We start from the raw sequence: 24,849 nt of genomic DNA on the forward strand, positions 1-24,849 counted from the left end.
AATCCAAATTGATGCTCAGGGAATACGTTGCTATCATAAATAAATGGTTTTATTTTACTAATTAAGACCTTTTCAAATATTTTGGATAACGTTGGAAGTAAACTAATTGGTCTATAACTTTGGACTTCATTCGGATTTTTACCAGGCTTCGGAATAATTATGGTTTTAGCAATTTTCCATTGATCGGGATATGATTTAAGTCTTATTATACCGTTAAACAGGATTGTTATGAAACGGTAGGCTTTGTAGGGAAGCTCTTTAAGTATATTAATATTAATGTTGTCTACGCCAGGTGCTTTTGCAGATTTTGCTCTTCGGATTTCATTTGTAATTTCTGGAACTTTGATAATGATGTTTGATGAAAAATTTGACTGAACTTCTTTCAAAGAATCAAAAATAAATTTTTCTTTTTGTTCCGAGGATTTTGAAGAATTTGGCGTAAAAACTTCCTTGAAGTAAGTCGAGAAATATTCTGCTTTTTCTAAATCACTGCGTGCCCAAGTGTTATCCGGTTTTCTAATTGGAGGTATAGTAATGGCAGGACGTTTTTAGTTTTTTGTGGCTTTCCAAATCTAATGATCTGATATTGTTAAATGGGATAAAAGTCTTGAAATTGGTCGTTTTTAAACGTTGTTATCTGTTGTTTAATCAATTTAGACATTCTGTTCAATTGCGTTTGTCTTGTGGAGATCTGGTTAGCTGCCATCCTTTCTTAGCCTCCTTTTCTCTGCAAATAAGAGCTTTGGTGTCTATAGAGCAAGTGTGAATTTTCTTTTTAATTTGTGGTGGGGTACTTTTTCTAGCTGCGTCTATTACAATTGCACTAAATTTATCAACAGCATTTTTCAGGTCATGTTTGTTTTTCAATGGTATATTACAGTTAAGATTTTTCTCTATAATGTTTCGGAATAATTCCCAGTTTGTACTTATCAGTTAAAAAATCATTTTTCTTGTCTTCTAAAATTTTTGTACTGTATATAACTATTATCGGTGTGTGGTCAGAACTTGGATCAAGACAAGATTTAGCCTGAATGTGTTCATTTGCTATACCTTTCAAGACGCAGAAATCCAATAGATCAGGTAATTTGCGCAGGTCACTCGGCCAGTATGTGGGCTCGCCAGTGGATAGGGTCGTTAGCCCGTGTTTCTGGACGGTTTTATAAAGTTCGTTCCCCCTTGGGTTTGCCAATCGAGATCCCCAAAACGTATGCTTCGCATTAAAGTCTCCTCCCGCTATGAATTTTCTCTGAAGTGTTCCGAAAAAATTTTCAAATTGTTCACAGATGATCTTGTGTTTTGGTGGACAGTAAATTGCAGATATTATTAATTTTTCAGTTTGTTGTTGAATTGTTAGTGATGTGGCTTGTATAAAATGCTCATTGACAGATGTGTTTTGGTAATGTTTGATGTTTTTTCTTATTATTACAGCAGTTCCACCGTGAGCTGTTCCATCCGGATGATTAGTATTGTAAAAATTATAATTGTTTAATTTGAAATAGTTTAAGTTTGTAAAGTGGGTTTCTGAGATCAACATAATATCTATTTTGTATTCTATTAAAAATATTTCTAATTCTTGCCTATGTTGAGCAAAACCATTGGCATTCCAGATTCCAATTATTAATGAGTTACTATTCATTTTAATTTTGAAACGACGGTAGTTAGTAAATTTAGTATGATACTAAATTTGCCTACTAAATCTTTCATCATAGATTTTAGCTCAGCAATGTCGGAATTAGCTTGTTGCTTGTTGCAGACATTTGGATCTGGGATCATTTGGTCTATTGGGTCTGTGGCTTGCGCGTACGATTTATTAGATTGAATATATGACGGTCTGTTCATAGTATGTTCTGTTGGATAATATCTGGTGCGAATTGGGGGAAATCTTTGAACAAATAATTGTTTGTATTCCTTACAACCATCGCAGTTGGCTGGCTGGTTTTCATTACAAAGTACGTATTTGACGTTTTTGTTGATGCGATCTGTCCATTTGCAGTCTTTACTGAGATGATCGCCAGCACATTTTACACATCTTGCGTTTCTGAAATAATACGATTTAGTATGACCATAACGTTGACATTTTGTACACTGTACAATTCCTCTTGTTGGATTTTTAGGCTCAATTTTAATTCTAATTCTATTTAAAAATTCTATGTTGAATATGTCTTTGTTGTTAATGTTTTGTTACAATTTGACGCTTTAATGCGAACTGAGTCATTGTGTATACAAACTACAAGTCCCTCAGAGGACAGCCGAGCGATGTGCTATACTTACGTTGTCTTCAAAAGAGGACAGCCGGGTGCAAAGGGTTAATTATTGCAAATTCAGATATACGTAAGAATTGACGTTACATGTTCAATATTAGGGGAGCCTTTTATATCATCAAGGTTTATAAATAAATTGTATTCAATTATGTTTGTAATTAATTTCTTAACGAACTATATCTTATTATTTAATGAAATGCTGTTTTATACTATATTTGAAGGCTCCAATGAATAGGGTAGCAATGGTGGTCAAACGGACAGTGCTCGAAACTAAACTTTTTATTATAAACATTAACATCACGTAGTACATTATCAATATTATCAAAAGAAATGATACTTATTAGAATTTGTTAGTATTACTGTGTGTTTGAGTCTACATAAAGTGCATGTGCGATGTATGTATGTACGTGTGTATGTATAGTGCCCGTATGTGTGTTGTAAAATAACATAGTTTAACATTATTATGTTACATTACTATATAATTTACTGTAATAGCGATTGGCGTATAATAAATGAAAACAAATAAATACGATCATATCTCTGGCCCAAACGACCTTTTTTTATATTGGATTTTATTTGATTTTCACCGCGGGGTAAAAAGATTGCCGACTGCTGGTGTATAGAGTGTATCACTTATAAAGTAGACTTATAAGGAGTACTTTTATAAACATAGATAAACAATAGCCCGGTCAATTTACGCTTTCGCGGTTACAATAATTATAATGGGCTGTACTTGATAAAATTGTTTAAAATATAATTATAAAGAAATTTCAAAAAGTCTAATCGTTCGCGGCGCGAGCTAAAAAATTGGAACAAGGTCAAGGTTAAAAAAATGATTTTTTACGATTTTCAGCTGAATGGTCAGTTTCATCGCAAATTACCTGAGACGAAATTGTAAAGCGAAAAATTATCTACAAAAAACACGTCAATACTTTTTTCCCTCAGAGCATCGTTTAAAGATATAACTTGAAAAGTATGTTTAAACGCAACCTGCGAGGTAATATGCTTAGCGAGTTTTTCAGGTGGTTTCCTCAGTAGGCCATTTTACGGGTCTGTTGTGACCGACTTTGTTTGTTTCGAAACTATTGCAAAAATAATATTTGCGAATTTGGGCTGTAAAAATAAATGAGGTAATGTAATATAAAAAAAACAGCTAAATCTATTCGTCATAATTTTCATTGTTTTGAATTTTTTTAAAATGCATAGCGGGCCGCTGAAAAATATTTATTGGGCCGCATGGTGCCCGCGGTTTGCTCATCCTTGATCTAATGTATTTGACGCTTTAATGCGAACTGAGTCATTGTGTATACAAACTACAAGTCCCTCAGAGGACAGCCGAGCGATGTGCTATACTTACGTTGTCTTCAAAAGAGGACAGCCGGGTGCAAAGGGTTAATTATTGCAAATTCAGATATACGTAAGAATTGACGTTACATGTTCAATATTAGGGGAGCCTTTTATATCATCAAGGTTTATAAATAAATTGTATTCAATTATGTTTGTAATTAATTTCTTAACGAACTATATCTTATTATTTAATGAAATGCTGTTTTAATACTATATTTGAAGGCTCCAATGAATAGGGTAGCAATGGTGGTCAACGGACAGTGCTCGAAACTAAACTTTTTTAATTATAACATTAACATCACGTAGTACATTTATCAATATTATCAAAAGAAATGATACTTATTAGAATTTGTTAGTATTACTAGTGTGTTTGAGTCTACATATAAGTGCATGTGCGGATGTATGTATGTACGTGTGTATGTATAGGTGCCCGTATGTGTGTTTGTATAAATAACATAGTTTAACATTATTATGTTACATTACTATATAATTTACTGTATATAGCCGATTGGCGTATAATAAATGAATAACAAATAAATACGATAATATCTCTGGCCCAAACGACCTTTTAATATTTGGATTTTATTTGATTTTCACCAGCGGGTAAAAAGATTGCCGACTGCTGGTGTATAGAGTGTATCACTTATAAAGTAGACTTATAAGGAGTACTTTTATAAACATAGATAAACAATAGCCCGGTCAATTTACGCTTTCGCGGTTACAATAATTTATAATGGGCTGTAACTTGATAAAATTGTTTAAAATATAATTATAAAAGAAATTTCAAAAGTCCTCATCGTTCCGGCGCGAGCTAAAAAATTGGAACAAGGTCAAAGGTTAAAAAAATGATTTTTTACGATTTTCAGCTGAATGGTCAGTTTCATCGCAAAATTACCTGAGACGAAATTGTAAAGCGTAAAATTATCTACAAAAACACGTCAATACTTTTTTCCCTCAGAGCCATCGTTTTAAAGATATAACTTTGAAAAGTATGTTTAAACGCCACCTGCGAGGTAATATGCTTAGCGAGTTTTTTCAGGTGGTTTCCTCAGTAGGCCTATTTTACGGGTCTGTTGTGACCGACTTTGTTTGTTTCGAAACTATTGCAAAATAATATTTGCGAATTTGGGCTGGTAAAAATAAATGAGGTAATTATAAAAAAAACAGCTAAATCTATTCGTCATAATTTTCATTGTTTTGAATTTTTTTATTTTTTTTACCTTTGACCTTGTGCCAATTCTTTAGCTCACACCGGAACGATGAGGACTTTTGAGATATCTTTTATAATTGTATTTTAAACAATTTTACTAAGTTACAGCCCATTATGAATTATTGTAACCTCATTGTAATCTTCACCCTGATTTTGGATTTAAATTGACCGGGCTATATACTCATATATTTACTTATACACATTTATATATATATATATATATATATATATATATATATATACTCATATATATATACAGTATAAGAAGAGTATAAGTATATAATATACTTATACTCTTCTTTTATCTATGCTTATACAGTCTTCTTTTATCTACGAATTATGCATAGATAAAAGAAGAGCCATGCTTATATCGTAAATTCCGTTTTCTTTATTCTTAACGACAAATCGGACTATCTAAAAATAAACATGTTGGCGGTGCTGGCGTTGGTGTTGACTGTAGTGTTGGTACTATTTTGATATGTTTAATAAACACTGATATGTCAGAATGTGTTCGAATTCGCTGCATAATTTCTTTGTAAATATACAATTTTTGTTGATATTCTATTTTGCTTCATAAATAATTTATTATTTAATAATATATATTATACATAAATAAATATTTTACAGAAATATAAGTCGAGTAAATGTCTATAACAGTGTCATTGTGCGTTCTTAAAATTGAGATTCGGGACGATGTTTTAGGTACGATTGATGAATGAATTATTTACATTCATTTCAAATGTCATTTGATATTTTTTGAAATTTCGAAAATTGGCCTTTAAATTTTACAGAAAATCAATGTTGTGAGGGTGCAATGTCGACTGACAATAGCAATTCTGTGGGTGATCAGCGTAAACCTTATGATATAACAGTTGAGACGTATGCTAGTAAATTGGCTGGAAAAGTAGATAAAACTTTACCTACAAGCTCTAGAGATACAACACCTTTACGAGATAAAGATGCTATAGAAGAAATTGGAGTGTTCTCAGGAAATCCTTTTGTCGAAGTTACTAAGGGTGTACTTCATCTTTATAAAGAGGAGTGAGTAATTGATGTTCATAAAATTTAAACCTAAATACATTTATATATATACGGTAGAACCTCGATTATCTGGACTCCCAATCGTGACCAATTTATATGCATGTACATACTTACAATTCCAATTTTGCATGATTAATGCTACAGTTTAGTATATGTATGTAATGAAATTATATATGTACATACATAAGAAACTTTCAATTTCTTAATGAACATTATTTTCTTTGATATCTATGTATGTATTTGTTATTTTTAACAAATAAATACACAACAATATTCTTCATACGGATTATCCAGATTTTCGATTATCCAAATGCCTATCGACAACAATTAGTCCGATTAATAGAGGCTCTACTGTATATATATTAGGCTTGCACCGAATATTCGGTTACTATTCAGTATTCGGCATATTCGGCTCTTTTTTTATTATTCGGTCGAATACCGAATATTTGAAATCAAAGGCGCCGCCGCCGCTCAACGACAGTATTGTTAGTGTTTCATCTTTTATGCAATAAAGAGCGATGGATCTGTATTAAGTTTAATATAATATAATATAAGGGAACTTGTTATTGTTATATAATAATAAACTTTATCAATTTTTGATATAAATGGTCATGCGAAGAACTTTTTTTTGAATATTTTTTTTTAAGATACATTATTGTTACATGTTTATACTATTTGATATGAATCATTCAATGGTTACACGCATGTGTTGTATCAATACAATAAAGTCATTCATTATATGAAATCTAAGCATTTCCAAATAAAGAGCTATTATTGGTTCTTTATCACAAAATATACAAACAATATTTTTGATCATTTTTTATTTATTTTGACAGGATTAGCATTTGCAATATATAAGAAATAATATTGAGTTTATAAAAGAAAATATTAAATGTTTATGAAAGAAATAATTGGAAATACATTGACATATGTGTAAAGAATCGCTTTTTTCATAATTGTACCATTTATTTCCCCATCACATGTGGTATTTAAGTATTCGGTATTCGGCCGAATGCTGCTAAACATACCAAATAACAAAGAGTAGCAGAATAGTGGTTGCAAGTCTAGGCATATATATATATATATATATATATATATATATATATATATATATACAGACAACCCTCCGTTAACACGGCACTCCGGGAACACGATTCCTATACTACACGGAGCCAAAAATCCGACATCTCTCTAATAACACAGACTCCATATAACACTAATCTCGCTCAACAGGCACGAGTTCCTTCCATGCCAGCTATTAATGAATCTAGTAACTAAATATGGTTGTTGTAAACATTTTTATTTCGGTTTTATTGTCGACTATTTTATCTTCTACAATATATTTATATAAACATGCTAGTTTAAGATGTAATAGATGTTTATGATGTACGACATCGATTTATTTAAAAAAAATTAACTTGAAAAACTTTTTGCTAGAAAAACATTTTTTTTAGTTAAGCCTTTATTTAATTTTTTATCATTTCTTAGTATAAACCCTTGACTTCAATAAAAACTTGCCGCGTTAACGGAGGGTTGACTGTATATATCAAGGCTTCTTAAACTTTTGTCATTTGCGACCCCACTTATGATGGCGAGTTTCTTGACGATCCCATTTATGATTGCGAGTTTCTTGATGACCCCATACAAAAATGAAAGAAAGAATAATTGTTATCTTTAGATGATTTATTTATTAGATAACATATGTATATATATATATATATATATATATATATATATATATATATATATACATATATACTATATATGTCAATATATAGTTTTAGAATTTTAGAATAAAACATACAAAAAGATATAAGACATAATGTTTTTCATCATTGTGTATTTGTTTATTAGTAGTACTAGCAACTCTATCATGTCGTGATTTAATTGAATTTTTCTACGCGACCCATAGTTTAAGAAGCCATTTCTTATATATATATATATATATATATATATATATATATATATATATATATATATATATGTATATATATATATATATATATTTGCATAACAAACTCAAAAAAGACATAGCTTGAAAAAAATGAATTGCACAATTTGTTTCTCGGCTGAAAAAAACTATATAAAATCACATTCTTTGGTAAAATCTTTTTTAGTAAAAAAGTGCTAGTGTATAATCAATCATACAGGTAATTAATTATGTTTTTTTTTGTCACTTCTTTTTAAAACATTCTAATTTTCTAGCATTTCTAATATTTTGTTATGTAATCCTCTCATTTATTTTTATTATTTTCATTTTGATATATTGTCATATTTATGTAATGTTTTCTTTTATTAATTTTATATAAAAAATTATTACTTTTTGGATTCTTTGTTTGAAGCTATATATATATATATATATATATATATATATATCTAGAGCTATATATATATATATATATATATATATATATATATATCTAGAGCTATAATATATATATATATATATATATATATATATATAATTATTTTAGAAATATGAACAAACAGCACTTTTTGCAATAATTTATTAAATAATATTAATTTTACAAACTTTTCGAGACTAGGTTTATCTCATCATCAGTGGGTAAGCCGAACATGTTGATAGTGCTATTTTAGAATTTCATATTTTAGATTTTAAATATGATACACGGATGATGAGACAAACTTAGTCTCGAAACGCTTGTAAAATTATTATATATATATGAGTAAGTTTTTGAGTGCGATACATCAAACAAGGAAAAGGCAAAAATTTATAGAATAATCTTCAATTCCAAACGTTTCGACATATGATTCGATGTCATTATCAGTGGATATATAAGGTAAAAAATTATATAAACTAAGTAACTAAGGGAATTACAATATTATATAGAAACTTTAAATACAGGAAAAAAACTAGGAAATAACAAAACAACAACACTTATCAGACTAAGGAGAGAAACTTATTGGTAGTCAAATAGTTTCTTTCCTTAGTCTGATAAGTGTATAAAAAGTAAAGTGTATAAAAAATGTTTCAATGGATAAAAATTCTATATTATAATATTGTATTATGTTTTATAAGTTAACAATTTGTATTATGTATATTTTTTTATATTGCTTTATTTCCTAAAAATGTTCAAGGATGTACTTTAAAAAATAATACTTATCATTTTTAGTACATTAACAGAGTCTACACAAGGGCCATCATTGTGTATTTGTTTACTAGCAGTACCAGCAACTCTATCATGTCATGATTTAATTGAATTTACCGCATCTTGCCATGCTAATATACAGCATATTAGAATAGTCAGAGATAATTCTCCTAATCAGTATACAGCTGTAATTACGTAAGTATTTTATATTTGTAAAACATTAGTTATTTTTTTATTATTTTTATTTTGTTTAGATTTAGTTTATTTAAATTTTTATTTTGTTTAGATTTAGAAATACTAATGCAGCAATGGAATTTTACAAAACTTATAATGGGGCACCTTACAATAGTTTGGAGCCTACCTCTGTCTGTCATGCTGCTTGGGTGTCAAAAGTTGAATGGTCATATGATAACCTTCCGCCTCCTGGTCATACAGAATTACCTTTGTGTCCAGTTTGCTTAGGTAAGCTTGGTAAAATTTAACTCAAATACTTATGTAGGTGGTGCAGTGAATTCATTTAATGTTTGTGAGTTAAATCTCCCTTTGAGTTATATGAAACTTTTTAATTGAATGGAAAAATATGATATGTTCTACAAACTTTTATTTTGAGAAAATGAACAATCAAAATTATATAGTTGTGAGAGTGCAAATATGAAGTTTGATTTGTTGATATTATGGATATTCAATGTAATATCTTTCTTCCATAAATGCATTACAACATTCAATATAATATGTCACTAATAATAAATTATAAGGCATCAAAAATAATTCATATGCTTGAGAGCATAACATATATTTGTAAAAATTTGCAAAAATAACATATACTTTGTAAAAATTCTTTTAGATACTGTAAAAAAATTTCAAAAAGGGTTGCTGAATGATGACACACAACCGTGTCGAAACGTATAAATAATTATTTTATTATTTATTTGATTTCTTATATTGCGACAATTGGCTGAAAATCAACATTCAAGAATATGTCTCAATGTCGAACAAAAAAATCTAAATCATATATATATATATATATATATATATATATATATACAGTAAACCCTCGCTTTACGTACCGTGCAGTATAGGGACCGTGCTATAAAAAACTCGTATTTAACATACAATCAATTCAGGCTAATTCGTAGTGCGTTCTATAGAACCTTACATAGTGCAGTATGGGAACCGTGCTATGAGAGACTCAGAGTTGGTACAAATTGCACCATTTTTATCGTGCTGTACGGAGACCAAAAAATACAACTTGAAGTAGGAGTAATACGGACGAAATGACATGTATTACATTGACACCTCATTCAAAAATTGGCGCGACGCAGTAGTCAGCTCAAACGTGTTCCTAGGCAGCTATTATATAATCAGGCATGCCTAAAAAAAGATAAAAGTCGATAACAAAACTTACATTAATATTCTTTTGATATCAAGTTACTAGAATCATACATAGATTGCACAACGAACTTATGGGCTGTTGAACAAATACCGTGTAATAAGAAGTCCGTGTAGTCGGAGGGATGTCGGATTTTTAGCTCCGTGTAATATGGGAACCGTGTACCCAGAGTGCCGTGTAAAGCGAGGGTCTACTGTATATATATACAGTATATATATACAGTATATATATATATACAGTATATATATATATATATATATATATATATATATACAATATATATATATATACAGTATATATATACAGTATATATATATACAGTATATATGTATATATATATATATATATATATATATATACATATATATGTGTGTGTATATATGTATATATGTATATTTGTATATATGTATAAATTTATTTCTGTTATTGCATTTACTAGAAAGAATGGATGAAAGTGTTGATGGAGTTCTTACAATTTTATGCAATCATTCTTTCCACTCTGGTTGCCTAAGCAAGTGGGGTGATTCAACTTGTCCGGTTTGTAGGTGATTAAACAAGTTTAAGAAAATTACATGTTACAAACAAAATCTTTTGCTATTCATAAAATTTATGAGTGATAAGTAATTTTTTTCAGATGTGTTCAAACACCCGAGTTAACTGAAAGTTCCGAATGTATGCAGTGTGGCGGTACTGAAGCACTGTGGATTTGTTTGATTTGTGGCCATGTTGGCTGTGGAAGATATCAAGGTAAGTCTTAGTATGCAAAATGATTTCATAAGTAATTCAAAAATAAATGACATAATAAATCAATGATAATAAATGAATTCATTTTTAAGGTGGTCATGCTGCAACACATTTCTGTACATCAAATCACACATATGCTATGCAGTTAGGCACGAATCGGGTTTGGGATTATGCAGGAGATAATTTTGTGCATAGGTTTATTCAATCATAATAATACTTATTTCATTATCTGTCTAGTAAAATTGAAGTAAATTAAACAATTAATAATAATCCTTTAAAAATAATTTTCATATTTTTTATTTTTATTTTATTATTATTACAATAATTTTTATATTTCTTTTTTATTATTCATAATAAAAATTTTATTAAATTTGATTTAAAAATATATTTTATTTGCGATTAGCGAAAAAATAGCAATAATTGAACCAATTTTTCTTGCACAGGTTGTTGCAGAATAAAGGCGATGGTAAATTAGTTGCATCGGCTGGTAATCAAGATCCAGATAAGATGGATTCTTTGCAACTAGAATTTACGCATACATTAACATCTCAGCTTGAGGCGCAAAGAGAATATTATGAAGAAAAATTACTCAGGTTTAATTTTTCTATTTATTATTTTTGTTTCAATATATTAAAAGACTTTAAAATACAATTTATTTAATAGAGTTGAAAAATCATCAAAATTAGAAATGGATGATTTGAAATTAAAAGTAGAGGATTTGAATATTAAAGTTGAATCTCAATCGACTGGTTTGCAAATTGCTTATAAAGAAAAAAATTTTTTGGAAAAGAAACTTGCTCAAACAAATGCAAAACTTGTGAGTTGTCAATCTGAGCTTACAGAAGAAAGACACATTTCAAATGCTTTGAAGAAAAATCAAAAGGAGTGGCAGTTGAAAGTACTCGATTTAGAAGTAAATAATATTTATATCAACCAAAAACGATTTCTGTTATTTAATTAGTTCATTCTTATGTGATTTGAAATATGATAACTTTTTTTAGAAACGTTGTGAAGAAAAAGAAAAAGAGGTTAAAGATTTAAAAGAACAGGTTCGGGATTTAATGTTTTATATGGATGCTCAAAATGTAATAGCAAAAAGTGATAATCGACATGAAATACAAGAAGGAACTGTTTCAATAGGACCATCTCCATCTGACAAAACCAAAAAAAATAAACATCGTAAACATAACCATTGAAGGTGGTTATATTGTTACGTGTGGAACTTTTATGAACAGTTATATAATAATCATAGGAAAATCGTTGAAACCGTACTTACAGTATATGATAAAATGCTACAATATTTGATGTTTATTTTGATAAATTTATATATTTTTGATTGACAAGTAAATGAATATGTTTTAATTGAAAATTATTTTTTTAATATGTAAATACAAGTATAAAAATTGACTAATTAAACACATATCAGCTGAATAAATAATGAATATGAGGAAAATAGTTCATTATTTTAGTACAAAACAAATGCAAAATAAGACTTTTCATTACTTTGCTTCTGCATCTTTGTACAAAGTTTTTTCGTATATTTTGCGGATTAGCTAGTGTAGAGCAATCTGTGTGAATGTTAACTTGTTGAAATGCAAAGTGGTTGCAGTAGTACTTACGAATTTGTAATTATCCCATGTTGATGTGTTTCAGCTACATTTTGTGGACATGAAAAAATTTGCTACCATAATAATGAATGTAATAAATCGTATGACACTTGCAGGAAATTCGAGTTGCTGTATTGTTATTTAGTAAGGTTGGATATGTAACTATATGTTTTAATATTTTTTTAAATATCTCAAACTATTGGCCACAAAGATTTTCTATCTATAAGATGAAGATTTTATCCACAATCGGCTGATGAAAAAGATGGAATCGGTCAATAGAATTGTCTATTAAATGTGATTATTTAAGACTTTAGTTGATACGAAAATAACAATGTCTTTAGATTATATGTCTTTAGAATAATTAATGTCTTTAAATTATACGAAAATAACATGTCAAAATACAAAATGCCTATAAAAAACAAAATTACTCTCCAAACGATCTATTGTATACATGAGCCTTCAGGGATAGACAATTACCACAAAATATGTCTTTCAGTGCTTAAACATGCAATAGATTTTATTTCGTTGCAAAATTGTCTTCGTTATTTTCCAAAATAGATGAGTTTTTATCGTTCCCATATTAAGTTTAACTGCCATCAATTTTGAATTATTTTATCTAGTTGATGAGAAGATAAGAACCTGTTATGGCCGTTATCCGTTTCGTTTCGTTAAGGTCAACGACCAAAGACTAGTATGAACTCGTTGTATGGTTGTTGTGACAGTGACACCAATATAAGCAAAAATGATCTGCTATTGACATTTCAGCAGATGATGCTTGAAGCATCAAATAAAACATTTATTTTGTGTAATAATAATTAATAGTTCTTTAAATTAATGCAACGTAAAATTATATTTTATAGTTTCTTGGTACTTTGATATTTCCAAATTATACCTATTGTTAAATATATTGTAATTATGAAATATAACGTCAACATAACCTATATAAGTTATGTTAATATATAAAATTTATAATTATTATTTAATATTAGTTCATGTTTTTATTTTACATCTGAACGGCTTCGGATATTTATGTAATTTTAGGATAAAGCATAATTTATAAAAAAGTGTAGATAAAATTAATTCATTCATATTATTGGATTGATTTTCATGTCAATAATAAATTATCTTATTTATTTAATTTATTTAACATAATATGAGTGATACTTTTAAAAAGTTAAGAGAACGATCACAAAAACGAAAAAAACTGTTAGTGCAAACGGTAAGAGTTTAATTAAATTTTAGCATTAGATTTAAACTAATTTATATAAACTGTGAATTAAAAACTATTCCAGTTAGGAGTTTCTGACACAAGTGAGTTGCGACAAGCCTTAGGATCATCTTTTGAAGATAGCACCAAAAAATATACAAGGGATGATGGGAATCGAACATCAAATAAATATGCTTCTCTTAGAATATCGGATAAAGAAAGTAGTGACAGCATTGTTTATACAGACTCATCAACATTTTTAAAGGTATATATTTTATCAACACATAATATCTAAAATTATATCTATTTTAGTTATTATTATATCTATTCATGTCAGGGTACTCAATCATCAAACCCTCACAATGACTATTGTCAACATTTTGTTGATACTGGACAGCGCCCTCAAAATTTTATACGCGATGTTGGTCTAGCAGATCGTTTTGAAGAGTATCCTAAATTACGAGAACTAATTAGGCTTAAAGACTCTCTAATTGCAGAAACATCCACACCACCAATGTTCCTGAAATGTGATTTAAAGGTTTATTGAAGTAAAAATTTAATTAATATTGTTAATATCTTTTAATCTGAACTAATTGAAATTTTTCAACCATAATCAAACGGTCATTGACAAACAAATTTGTTGCTGCATTTAACAATGGCCTTATTTTACAAATAATGTAGCAAAGATATAAAGTAGATATTAATATTAGAAATATTTCCCAGACTTTTGACTTGAAAACCTTGGGTTGCAAATTTGATGTGATTTTAATAGAGCCACCACTTTTGGAATATCAACGAGTCAGTGGCGTTGGTGGAAGTACAGTTGGAAGTAGTAATGCTACTGTAACCTGGTCATGGGAGGATGTTCTAACACTTGATATTGCAGAAGTAGCAGCTCAAAGAAGTTTTGTTTTTCTATGGTGCGGCAGTTCGGAAGGTAATATATCGATGTTCTTTTTATTTTTATTGAAGAACTCATCAATTTTTATTGATTATACTTTCATATTAAATTATTTGTGTAATTTCTTAAGCAATTATTTTTATTAGGGTTGGATATGGGAAGAGATTGTTTGAGAAGATGGGGATTTCGTCGTTGTGAAGATATTTGTTGGATTCGAACAAATATAGAAACTCCTGGACATTCTAAAAATTTGGAAAATGGAGCAGTTTTTCAGAGAACAAAAGAACATTGTCTTATGGGAATTAAAGGAACAGTAAGAAGGTGAGAGGGGTTGCCACTAAGTTATTATAAATTGCGCAAGAATAAAGTTTATATGAATAGATTATTTATTACAGATCTACAGATGGTGATTTTATTCATGCAAATGTAGATATTGATCTTATAATTTCTGAAGATTCTCCTTTTGGTAATCATGAAAAACCTACTGAAATATTTCATATCATTGAACATTTTTGTTTGGGAAGAAGACGCTTGCACTTGTTTGGAAGAGATTCTACTATAAGACCTGGTAAATTACATAAAATTTTTATATTTTCTATATGTTACATTTTCACAATTTCAAAAATAATTGGGTCTCCTGATTTTAGGTTGGCTTACAGTAGGACAAGAGTTAACAAATAGTAATTTTAATAGTGACCTGTATCTGAGTTATTTTGAATCAGGTACCACCACTGGATGCACAGACAGAATTGAGTCTTTAAGACCTAAAAGTCCCCCAGCTTCTTCAAAAAATGCTCCCAGAGGCAGAGGCAGGGGCACATTCAATCGTGCAAGAGGCAGTGCTAGAGGACGTTAGGAAATACACCAATATGCCTAAAAATAATACATTTGTTATTGATAATTCATCAATAAATGTCAACAATAGTAGGCTGTATTTTTAAGCTTAGAATATTTTTATATTTTTTATGGAATTTTATTTACAATGCATCTACTAAAAAATTATAACATTAAGTAGTGGATAAAGTAATTATATAAAATGAATTACTTGATAGAATTATCAGCACTTGATATCAGCACTTGATAGAATTAACAGATAAGTCTATTTATACAAAAATTATTATGTTTTATATCAAATTGTAAATAATGAGAATTGTAATATTTTCTTTTATATAAAAAGGATAATTTATAAAAATTTGTCCACACATTTTAATCTATTTATTTATTAGTCATGGTCATGTTTTAACCGCAAGTGTGTTTTTATTATTATGTTTTATATCAAATTGTAAATAATAAGAATTGTTATGTTTTTTTTATGTAAAAAGAATAATTTATAAAAATTTGTCAACACATTTTAATCTATTAATTTATTAGTCATGGCCATGTTTTAACCGCAAGTGTGTTTTTATCAATACATTTAATTAATAGTAATAAGATAGTGTATTTTAATAAATTCATAATAAAAAACAAAAACAAAAACAAAATTATTATCATACATTTCACTAAAATTGGCTTGCTTCAACAAAAAATATATAAACGAGCTAGAGCAATGTGACAAAAAAAATTTAAATATAGAAGCAAGTGTTTTTATTTCGATAACAAAGTAAAAAAAACAAGAGCATAATCAAATTGGTATTGCAAATTTGACTAACTAGTGGACTACACCTGATTAATTTTTGAAATTTTTATCGATAAGCGTTTTTATCGAGAAGCTATGAGGCAAGCGCTTTTTAAGTGCTCCTCACCTAACGAACGAACATGACGTATAATATAATATAATTTGTGACGATCCACAAACGGTCCGGTTTACATCGAGCGCGACCAAACCTTCACAAATCGTCGAACATTTTTTCAGAGGTGTTTAGTATAATTCGTTTTGTTTTTTAGGTTTGTTTTTGTGATTTTCGTTGCCATGGTTACCGTTGCTTGAATGGAATTTTCAATTAAATCAATATGAATAACAATAATATTTACTTACACTTCGTAGTTACTAATGATAAGTAATTATTTGTACCTAATTATTTATTTCAAATAGTGATACAATAATAATATTAATTGAATGATATATATAATTGTTACATTTTGATTAAAGAAACGTATGGGTAAATTTAACTGAACTTATGAAACAAATACCTCTTTTCTTTAGGTTTCATTCAGGTCTCGATCGTGCTACCCTGACATTTTCAACCAGATCCTTTTAACCCGCTAGTCCATTACAACTTTCATTAGGGTATCATCATAAACAATCTTATACACGGTGAAACACTAGTCATTCTGCCAGTTATTATTAAACATAACGAGATGGCGCCAAACATAAATGCATTCCGCATTGATGCATATAGCACGCTTCGAAATAGTGCAAGGGTGACTATGAATTAACGACCTAACAGCTGTTTCATTGGACTTAGTACTATCCTAAGTATCAACTCAAATTTTTGTTGGGTTTCATTTTGTTCAAATGACCAATCAATTGCTTTTGTCAGGACTCCCGTTCGCAACCATGCCTCGAGATCCGTTGGAGCAGAATCTGATTGGGTCGTCTCATCTGGACTTTTTTGGATCACGGACGAGACCGTCGACTTTGGTCGACCGGGTCTCCAGTCGACTAGCGCTCGCGACAGATTTCAAATTCTTCGTCGAAGAACTCAGAGTTAGTTTATTTGAAAAGTTTGAATCGACTTTATACAAATTTTTACTAATTTTATGTTATTTTTTCCATTTATAACTCTCGCTGTGCTGTACTGATTATAAGTTATATATTTTTTACAACTCATAACGCACGCTGTGCAGTACTGTCTGTACAATTAATAATTAAATTACCATGGCAACCGTCGCTAACATAAAATTTTCAGTAAATTTATTTTGCAATTTTTGTTGCAATGGTTACCGTTACCATGGCAACCGTTGCTGGCTTGAAATTTTAAGTTCATCAGTAGTAGCACACGACGCACAATTTGAAATAACTTTACTTTATTTTATGTTAGCGACGGTTACGATGGCAACCGTCACTAACATAAAATTTTCAGTAAATTTATTTTGCAATTTTTGTTGCAATGGTTACCGTTACCATGACAACCGTTGCTGGCTTGAAATTTTCAGTTCATCAGTAGCACACGACGCACAATTTGAAACAACTGTACTGAAAATTTTATGTTAGCGACGGTTGCCATGGTAACCGTCACTATCATAAAATTTTCAGTAAAGTTATTTTGCAATTTTTGTTGCAATGGTTACCGTTACCATGGCAACCGTTGCTGGCTTGAAATTTTCAGTTCATCAGTAGCACACGACGCACAATTTGAAACAAGTTTACTGAAAATTCTATGTTAGCGACGTTTGCCATGGTAACCGTCGCTAACATAAAATTTTCAGTAAATTTTCAGTTATTTTGCAATTTTTGTTGCAATGGTTACCGTTACCATGGCAACCGTTGCTGGCTTGAAATTTTCAGTTCATCAGTAGCACAAGACACACAATTTGAAATAACTTTACTGAAAGTTTTTTTGCAATTTTTGTTGCAATGGTTACCGTTACCATGGCAACCGTTGCTAGCTTGAAATTTTCAGTTTATCAATAGCACACGACGTTACCGTTACCATGGCAACCGTTGCTGGCTTGAAATTTTCAGTTCCTCAGTAGCACATAATAATAAAAACACACTTGCGGTTATAACATGGCCATGACTAATAAATAAATAGATTAAAATGTGTTGACAAATTTTTATAAATTATCCTTTTTATATAAAAAAAAAATATTACAATTCTTATTATTTACAATTTGATATAAAACATAATAATTTTTGTATAAATAGACTTATCTGTTAATTCTATCAAGTGCTTAATTCATTTTATAATTACTTTATCCACTACTTAATGTTATAATATTTTAGTAGGTGCATTGTAAATAAAATTCCATAAAATTCCATAAAGAATAACGTCCTCTAGCACTGCCTCTTGCACGATTGAATGCAGAAGCTGGGGGACTTTTAGGCCTTAAAGACTCAATTCTGTCTGTGCATCCAGTGGTGGTACCAGATTCAAAATAACTCAGATACAGGTCACTATTAAAATTACTATTTGTCAACTCTTGTCCTACTGTAAGCCAACCTAAAATCATGAGACCCAATTATTTTTGAAATTGTGAAAATGTAACATATAGAAAATATAAAAAGTTTATGTAATTTACCAGGTCTTATATTAGAATCTTTTCCAAACAAGTGCAAGCGTCTTCTTCCCAAACAAAAATGTTCAATGATATGAAATATTTTAGTAGGTTTTTCATAATTACCAAAAGGAGAATCTTCAGAAATTATAAGATCAATATCTACATTTGCATGAATAAAATCACCATCTGTAGATCTGTAATAAATAATCTATTCATATAAACTTTATTCTTGCACAATTTATAATAACTTAGTGGCAACCCTTCTCACTTTCTTACTGTTCCTTTAATTCCCATAAGACAACGTTCTTTTGTTCTTTGAAGAACAACTCCATTTTCCAAATTTTTAGAATGTCCAGGAGTTTCTATATTTGTTCGAATCCAACAAATATCTTCACAACGACGAAATCCCCATCTCCTCAAACAATTTCTTCCCATATCCTTGGGGCTGGGGAAAAAATTTGGGAAAAAAAATTTGGGAAAAAAAAATTGTGGAAAAACCATGGAGTGGTTTGTTCCCGGAGCAAGATTAGTTTTTGATTTTTTGGGAAAAAAATTTTGGGGAAAAAATATGGTCTTTGATTTTTTATGAAAAAAAAATTGGGGAAAAAAAATTTGGACAAAAAAATTTTTGGAAAAAAAATTTGGACAAAAAATTTTTTGGAAAAAAAATTTGGGGCAAAAAATTTTGGGAAAAAAAATTAGGAAAAAAAAATTGGGAAAACAAATTTTGGGGAAAAAAATTTTGGGGAAAAACCATAAACCATTCTTTAGTCTTTGGGAAAAAAATTTTGGGGGAAAACCATGGTCTTTGATTTTTGATGAAAAAAAAAAATTGGGGAAAAAATATTTGGGGCATAAAATTCGGGGAAGAACCATAGTCTTTGATTTTTTGTAGAAAAAAACTTTGGAGAAAAAAATTTAGGAAAAAAAAATTGGGGAAAAAAATTTTTTGGGAAAAAAATTTGCTGAATAAAATGTTTGGGAACTGTAAACTTTGATTTTTTGTAAAAAAAATGTGGAAAAAGTATAGGAAAAAAATTTTTTGGAAAAAAATTGGGGAAAAAAAATTTGGAGAAAAAAAATGGGAAAATCCATGGACCTGTGACCTGTATGCAGAGCCATATTTAGAAATTTGGCGCCCTGGGCCACTGACAAAAATGCCGCCCCATCCCTGAATTTTTACTTAAATAGTTTTTATATATCATTTTTCTAAAATTAAAATAACTATTTGATTGCAGAAAATTTATTACGCATTACACACAATAAATAGTATGTATGAAACTTCCGGTACCAAAAATTAAAATTAAAAAAAAATTAAAATTTTTAGAAAACTTTTTGAACTTTTTGTACGCTGCTTTTATTTATTTATTTATTCATAAGCAACCCGTAATCAATAATAATAGATATAATTTCAGGCTCTTGTCAAGCTAATTCATAATTAATATTAAAAGGATAGTAATTTTATAAAAATCTTAGTAGCTGCACGAATTTCGCTTCTGAAAAAAGAGCTAAAAAAAGCATTCGAACATTAAATACAATGCTCATCATCAAGTTCATCATATTAAAGTCTATTTAACCACAAGTCAAGCTCAAAATTCTTGCACAAGGTTGAAACCGTAAAAATTTAAAATAATAAAATAGCAATAAGAAAAACATGGTTGTACAGGCGATCAAATGGTCAGACTACATAGATAAAGGATAAGGATTATGCAAGAAAATAGTTATTGAAATCAAATTGAGAAAATTCAGCAATGTCATAAAAAGCTAATTCTTTAAAAAGTTTAACTAGGAAAACATGAAATTTTTTGCTGTCTAAGTTTCGGATACTGGGTGGAAGTTTATTTATAAGCTGAATACCTAAACCGTAGAGCTGTCTAATTTATATGTGCGCGCCTTAATAAGTTTGTGTCTAGTGTTGTAGTTTGAGGAGGACGAAGCCATATCAAAAAGTTTCGAATTGTTTTTGATGAAAGATAATGTTACCAGCAGAAAAATGCATAGGATAGTTAGAGTATTGTATTTTTTAAATATGGGTCTGCAGGAAGTTTTACTGGGCAAGGAAAAAATTATTCGAATAGCTCTTTTCTGAAGCTTAAATATTTTAATTAGTACGGACGAAAAACCCCAGAATTGGATGCCGTAGGAAACGTGAGAATAAAAGTTGCTATAATAAACTGAAAGTAAGCAATTTAAACCGAGTTTGGGTTTTAGGGTGCGCAACATGAAACATGTTTTAGATAAAGTTGGTGATAGTGAGATAGAGATATGATGAGACCACTTTAAATTATTATTGATATGAATACCAAGAAACTTTGATATTTGCGAAAAATCATATATTAATATTATTGGATAAACGATTTTTTTCACAAAAAGATATGATTTGCGTCTTATCATTATTTAGGACTAGATTATTTTCACAAAACCATTTCGTTATTTCTGACATAACCACGCTTAATTTATGTTGTAATTCATTAAGAGATTTGGCCTTGATGATAACGCTGGTGTCATCCGCAAAAAGAATAAAATCACAAAGATTTGTACAATGGGGTAAATCATTAATATATATGAGAAATAAGAGAGGCCCTAAAACTGATCCTTGGGGCACACCCAATGTACTAGTCAATTTATCCGAAATTATTTGCTCGGGATCATTATTTAAGTAAACGCTTTGTGTTCGATTAGATAGGTAAGATTCAAATAGTTTAAGCGAACGTCCGCGAATACCACAATTTTCTAATTTGTCAAGAAGACTTTGATGAGAAATACTATCAAACGCTTTAGACAGATCGCAAAATATTGCAGTACAATATGTGGCTTCTTTGAAGGAGTCAATGATGTTATGAACTAAATTATAAAATGAGTGGGAAGTAGAATGGTTCTTCCGGAAACCATGCTGATTTTTGAACAAAATATTATATTTATTGAGAAAAGACGTTATTCTAGTAGGGACGGTAATTATTTATATCGTCTTTATTATTTTTCTTATGAAGTGGAAAATTTTTTGAATGCTTGAGGTGGGATAGAAATATTCCTTCATCGAAGCATTTATTTAATCATAACCTAAATTTATCTACGAAAAAGGAATAGAATTCTTTAAGAATAATCCTAGGTATCTGATACGGACCCGCTGAACTAGTAACTTTTATCGATAGAAAGGTTTGCTTTAGTTCTTCTAAATTTACAGGATAAAGAACGAAAGTAGAATTTTTTCGCGGATAGAGATTTAGTCGAACTAATGATGATCGAGTTGATTACGCTTGTTAATTTAGACGCTTCGTGACAAAAAAGTGATTAAATTTAAGAGATATGACTACTTAGCTGCGTAGAGACAAAATATAGAAGCGCGTAAGCGCCGCGTCAAATTGTAACGGATAAATAATGTTACAAAACCCATAGAAATGTAAACACAATTTATAATTATTATTAAAATATCTGATAACTTGATGTGCATATGTCTAATGATCACTTTTGACCGCCAAATGTTTCTTTTTCAATTTTCTTTATTGGATCACTGAAACCGCTAGACCTGCCTCCCACAAATTTAAACAGTTCTTCATTTTGTCTATAAATTTGTTAAAATTTTGTCTTTAAATTTTTTTTGAATGATATTTTCTCAAAAACTGAATTATCATTTCTAGCATTTTAGCCCATATTTTCGAAACAATTGGAACTGCCTTGGCCAATAACTAATCAGCACGTCTCGTTATCAATAGGAATCGAATCATTCAAATAAAATTTAATTTTAATAAATTTAACAAATAAAAGTTCATAATTTTTAAAACATTTCAAAATATAAAATAAAAGGTTTTTCAAATTCATTTTTTTTCATTTTTCAAAAAAATTTAAAGCTCTTTTTAAAATGTGATTTTCAGTGCGGGAAGTTTCAGCAATATGCCTTAAACATATTTTTCTTACTTTCAACTCATTTACGAATCTCTATATTAGCCAAATTGCCAAATTTTTCATTGCAATTGTATTATGTTTTGTTAATTATATTTCTTAAAATATAAAATGTTATTAAAAAAATGAGTTAATTATATGGTATAAAATTTTTTCTCACTATCCAAATTTTGCCGCCCCCGAAAATTTGCCGCCCTGGGAAGTAGCCCCGACTGCCCCTACTGTAAATCCAGCACTGCCTGTATCCGTCTCCCAGGAGAAGATGTGCCCCCGATGTTAGTGATTCGGTTCATATCCAACATGTATTGGTCCAGAGAAACAATGTATATGGGCAGCTTATATTGGCTGCCATCCGATAGTTTCCGTTTGATCTGGATAACTTGTCTCACTTTCACGCCTTTTGATAAGACTTTAAACTTCAGATTCGGGTATCGAAGGATGGAGTCCAGTCATCGTTATTTTTTTCGGTAAATCTTTCTTTATTGAGTAGGTGTAAAACTGGTAATGAAATGACATTCGCGTAATACTTTTTTAAGTTCCTCGTGTTCCTGAAATGTATCTGTGTAAATCTTGTGTAATTGTGTGTTGAGAACTGATATCAGATTTGAATTTTTGTGGTATCTCGGACGTATCTGATCGTCTTTAATTCTAAGTTAGCCTTGATAATAATGGGTGTGATTTTATCAGCTCCGATTTTCTTTTACTGTGTTTTTTGAGTGTCAGACTCTGATGGCAGTTGCCCAACATTTCTTTCTGGTTCTTTCTTCTTCGTTCTCTTCTTCCGTAAAACTTTTCGGTGCCCGTCCAACTACCTGTACGTATCCATATCCGACCGGTTCGATAATGCACCAAATTTGTTTTTGAGGGCACCGCTGGTCTGTGTACCTCCATGCTCATTTTGATCTTCTTCCCAGGCTTCTACCCGGGAATATTCTTGGATTCTTCAATACACCCAGCACTAATTAAAAAAGAACTAGTGGGGCGCATGGCATCGTACCTTAAGGCAAATTGCTGGAACTTCCCGTACCGTAATTAAACATTCGAGGAATGAAAATAATCAATAATTGTTTTGAAGATTTTCAAATAGATTATTTATTATAAATACATACTGTAAATTTATAATTATAAGTGCTTTTTAAATTGGGTGATGAGCGTATTTTATGTGTACGTTTACAAGAATCCATTTTTTTTAAATTAGATTTTTTTGATAATTTAGAAATTTTTTGACAATTTAGAATTTTTTTCGAAGTTTTAAATTTTTTGGAATTTAAAAAAACGTTTTTTGTAAATATTTTGGGAATTTGGAAATTTTTGAAAATATTCGATTTTTTATTAATTTTCGAAATATTTTTAATTTTTTGTAAGAAATTTTTTTTTTAATTTTTCGAAATTTAGTTTTTTTTTTGAAAATGACGAAAAGTTTCGAAAATTTGAATTTATTTAAACTTTGATTTTTTTTTGAAAATTTTGATTTTATTTTTAATTTTCAAAATTACTAAATTTTCTGTAAATGCATTTTTTGCACATCTACTCAAGCAAAATGTTTTTTGAATTAATCTAATCGGATTGAACTTCTCTCAAAAACTGCATAACCGTTTTTACACCCTTTGCGCTTCATACCCTCCGAAACGGCATAATTGTCTTTTGCAAAAACGCCTCGCGATCGAGTACGAAACTAATGATTTTTTAATCATACAAATCGGTTATTCCACACTGTCGAAAATGTTGAGGACATTTGTTTGAGTCATATAAATTCAAAAGTAGAAATCTTGGTACGGACCTCAAAAAAATTTACACAAAATGTGTACACAATATTAAAATCTCTATAAAATATCTGATAATTTGATGTACATATGTCCAATAAACATTTTTGACCGCCAAATGACATTTTTTTAAATTATGTTAGTTGAGAGTTCATAACCGCTAGACCTGCCTTCCCAAAAATTTTACCAGTTGTTCATTTCGTCAAT

The 24,849-nt window shown here is 29.6% G+C and overlaps 3 protein-coding genes across 3 annotated transcripts; 2 read left to right on the forward strand and 1 right to left on the reverse strand.

The window, feature by feature from the left end:
- Positions 1-5,280: 5,280 nt before the first annotated feature.
- Positions 5,281-12,390, forward strand: LOC113377500 (BRCA1-associated protein). The gene is made up of 11 exons (XM_026617847.1): positions 5,281-5,353; positions 5,446-5,520; positions 5,610-5,859; positions 8,994-9,164; positions 9,256-9,431; positions 10,799-10,904; positions 10,994-11,106; positions 11,196-11,298; positions 11,547-11,696; positions 11,767-12,016; positions 12,105-12,390. Exons 2-11 carry the CDS (start codon positions 5,463-5,465, stop codon positions 12,297-12,299), a joined length of 1,572 nt encoding a protein of 523 aa, XP_026473632.1. The 5' UTR covers positions 5,281-5,353; positions 5,446-5,462; the 3' UTR covers positions 12,300-12,390.
- A 1,320-nt stretch (positions 12,391-13,710) lies between these two features.
- Positions 13,711-15,888, forward strand: LOC113377448 (N6-adenosine-methyltransferase non-catalytic subunit). Its single transcript, XM_026617772.1, has 7 exons — positions 13,711-13,929; positions 14,003-14,182; positions 14,255-14,455; positions 14,641-14,854; positions 14,965-15,139; positions 15,214-15,386; positions 15,466-15,888. The coding sequence occupies exons 1-7, from the start codon at positions 13,864-13,866 to the stop codon at positions 15,672-15,674; spliced, it is 1,218 nt and encodes a 405-aa protein (XP_026473557.1). The 5' UTR covers positions 13,711-13,863; the 3' UTR covers positions 15,675-15,888.
- Positions 15,889-18,481: 2,593 nt separating this feature from the next.
- LOC113375570 (N6-adenosine-methyltransferase non-catalytic subunit-like) lies at positions 18,482-19,414 on the reverse strand. Its single transcript, XM_026615503.1, has 4 exons — positions 19,248-19,414; positions 19,001-19,173; positions 18,751-18,921; positions 18,482-18,498 (listed from the first exon to the last, which is right to left on the reverse strand). Exons 1-4 carry the CDS (start codon positions 19,412-19,414, stop codon positions 18,482-18,484), a joined length of 528 nt encoding a protein of 175 aa, XP_026471288.1.
- Between the last annotated feature and the right edge of the window lie 5,435 nt (positions 19,415-24,849).

Source organism: Ctenocephalides felis, unplaced genomic scaffold (assembly GCF_003426905.1).
Source record: "Ctenocephalides felis isolate EL2017-DRISC unplaced genomic scaffold, ASM342690v1 CF-g0.4_SCAFFOLD_01886, whole genome shotgun sequence".
NCBI lineage: Eukaryota > Metazoa > Arthropoda > Insecta > Siphonaptera > Pulicidae > Ctenocephalides > Ctenocephalides felis.